The following is a 1,865-nucleotide window of genomic DNA, read 5'->3' as shown; positions in this document are numbered from 1 at the left end:
CGGAAGCGGCAGTTGCAGGGCTCAGGGTCTGACCGGGGGGCTGAGGGGGCCAGGACCTGGAGCTGTGGCCATGAGGTGGGTGCTGAGCAGGTCCCCGGCTGTCTGTGGCAGGCGGAGGAGTTTCACACCCTGGTGCACTCCTTCCTGGGTCGCCTCTCAGAGTCAGAGAAAACCCTCAAGTACGGTGTCTTCCCCGAGGAGGAGCTGGCTGTGCAGGAGTGCCAGAACCAGCTGCAGGTCGGTGCCTGTCCCTGCCAGCCCCCACCAGCCCCCGCCTCCAGGGTGGCTCTGTCCTTGCCTCAGGACATCCCATTGCCGGGGTCCGCTGGCCCCAGCTGGCCCCTGCCAGGGTGTGGGGTGCACCACACTGAGACGTGGGATGTTGGGTTCCATCACACCAAGACACGGGGTTTGGGGTCCCAAGCACCCTGAGGCCTGGAGATTTGGGGTCCCAAGCACCCCATGCAAAGACAGCTGTGCTCAGCGGTCGTGCTTGCTGAGCTCCACTCAGTGTCCTTCCCCTGCCTGCACACCTGGCTGGATGGAGGCTGCTCCCTGCAGCGTTGGGGTGTGCAGTGGGGTGCAGGGGGCTGAGACCCGGCAGGACTGAGTCTGTGCACTCCCCCCAGGAGCTGATGAAGTCCCTGCAGTGCCAGCAGCTGGAGCTGGAGTGCATCACCTCGCTGGGAGAGGAGATCCTCTCCACCTGCCACCCGGACTCCGTCATCACCATCAAGTCCTGGGTCACAGTCGTCAAGAGCCGCTTCCAGGAGGTGAGCTGGGCGGTCCTTCTCCATCCCCCCCCAGGCATGGAGCAGATCTGCACCCACGCCTGGGATGAGCATGGCCCCACGCCTTTCCCACTGCTGGTGCCTCTTTGGTGCAGCCCTCCTGACCGGCGCATTGCGGGGAGCTGGGGATGCTCAGCCCCATCCTTGGCCAACACAGACGTCTTGGTCTTGCCAGTGACCGGATGGCCCTGGCTCAGCTCCTCCTGCACAGACCTGGCCCTCCGTGAGCCGCCGGGACACACCGCCCTGGCCAGCCCTGGCCATCCCCTTGCTCCCACCCCTGCTCTCCCATCCTGGGGCCACGCGGGGGGTCACTGGGGCCTCTCCAGTCCCACCTGGATGGTGGTGACTCATTCCACACACGTGAGGTGGGAGATGCTGTGCAGCCCAGGCAGGGAGTCCCCAGAGAGCAGTGTCCCGGGGATCCCCATCCCGGACCCCACTCCCACAGCAGCTCGGAGGCTCCCTGGCATCATGGGTTTGCAGGCGAGAGCGCTCCAGGCTCTCCCTGAACGGGTCTGACAGGTTCGGCTGATCCCTCACCGTCGTCTGCACAAAGCCCTTAGTGAGCAGAGATCTTCGGTATCTGATCTGGATCTACTCCGGGGTCCTGCCACCCTCGGGGCTGCCCTCCTTGGCTGCTCGCCCCAGATAGCGAGGACGCGGCACAGCCCGGCTGTGAGGGCAGCCAGCACGTCCGCAGCGGTGCATACGTGGGTACCAGCATGTTTGGCTGCTGCCCACAGGGACGGACCAAGGACCCGTGCTCAAAGCGCCAGCCCCAGGAGCTGCAAAGGCCCCCTCGACACATGAGGGGCAGCGCTGTGTGTCAGCCCTGCCCCAGCCACCCAGCAGGAACTCGGTCCTGCCTCGTGGTCACGGGTGGACCATGGAGCCCCCACGTCCCTGCCCCACGTTCCCACCCCATAGTCATTAGAGCTGCTGGCCAGAGGTCCATGTGCCCCATGGCAGGGGTGGGTTGTGGCTCCCCGTGCAGAGACTTGTTCCCCCTGAAGCAATGGCCCTGCGGTGCCTGGGCGGGGCTGCCAGCACCGGGGGTTGGAACCGGGGAGG

General features: G+C 66.0%; 1 protein-coding gene across 1 annotated transcript in view; it reads left to right on the top strand.

Moving 5' to 3' along the window:
• LOC103912511 (dystonin-like) overlaps positions 1–1,865 on the top strand; it is a gene marked incomplete at its 5' end in the record, with an annotated part of 28,419 nt that overhangs the window by 10,084 nt on the left and 16,470 nt on the right. Inside the window, 2 exons of the mRNA XM_009318790.1 lie at positions 112–237; positions 630–773. Of these exons, the coding sequence (XP_009317065.1) occupies positions 112–237; positions 630–773 (270 nt within the window). The remainder of the gene's footprint in view (positions 1–111; positions 238–629; positions 774–1,865) is intronic.

Source organism: Pygoscelis adeliae, unplaced genomic scaffold (genome assembly GCF_000699105.1).
Source record: "Pygoscelis adeliae isolate BGI_AS28 unplaced genomic scaffold, ASM69910v1 Scaffold452, whole genome shotgun sequence".
NCBI classification, from domain to species: domain Eukaryota; kingdom Metazoa; phylum Chordata; class Aves; order Sphenisciformes; family Spheniscidae; genus Pygoscelis; species Pygoscelis adeliae.
The sequence above is the reverse complement of the archived record's forward strand: the minus strand, read 5'-3'. Positions and strand labels throughout refer to the sequence as shown.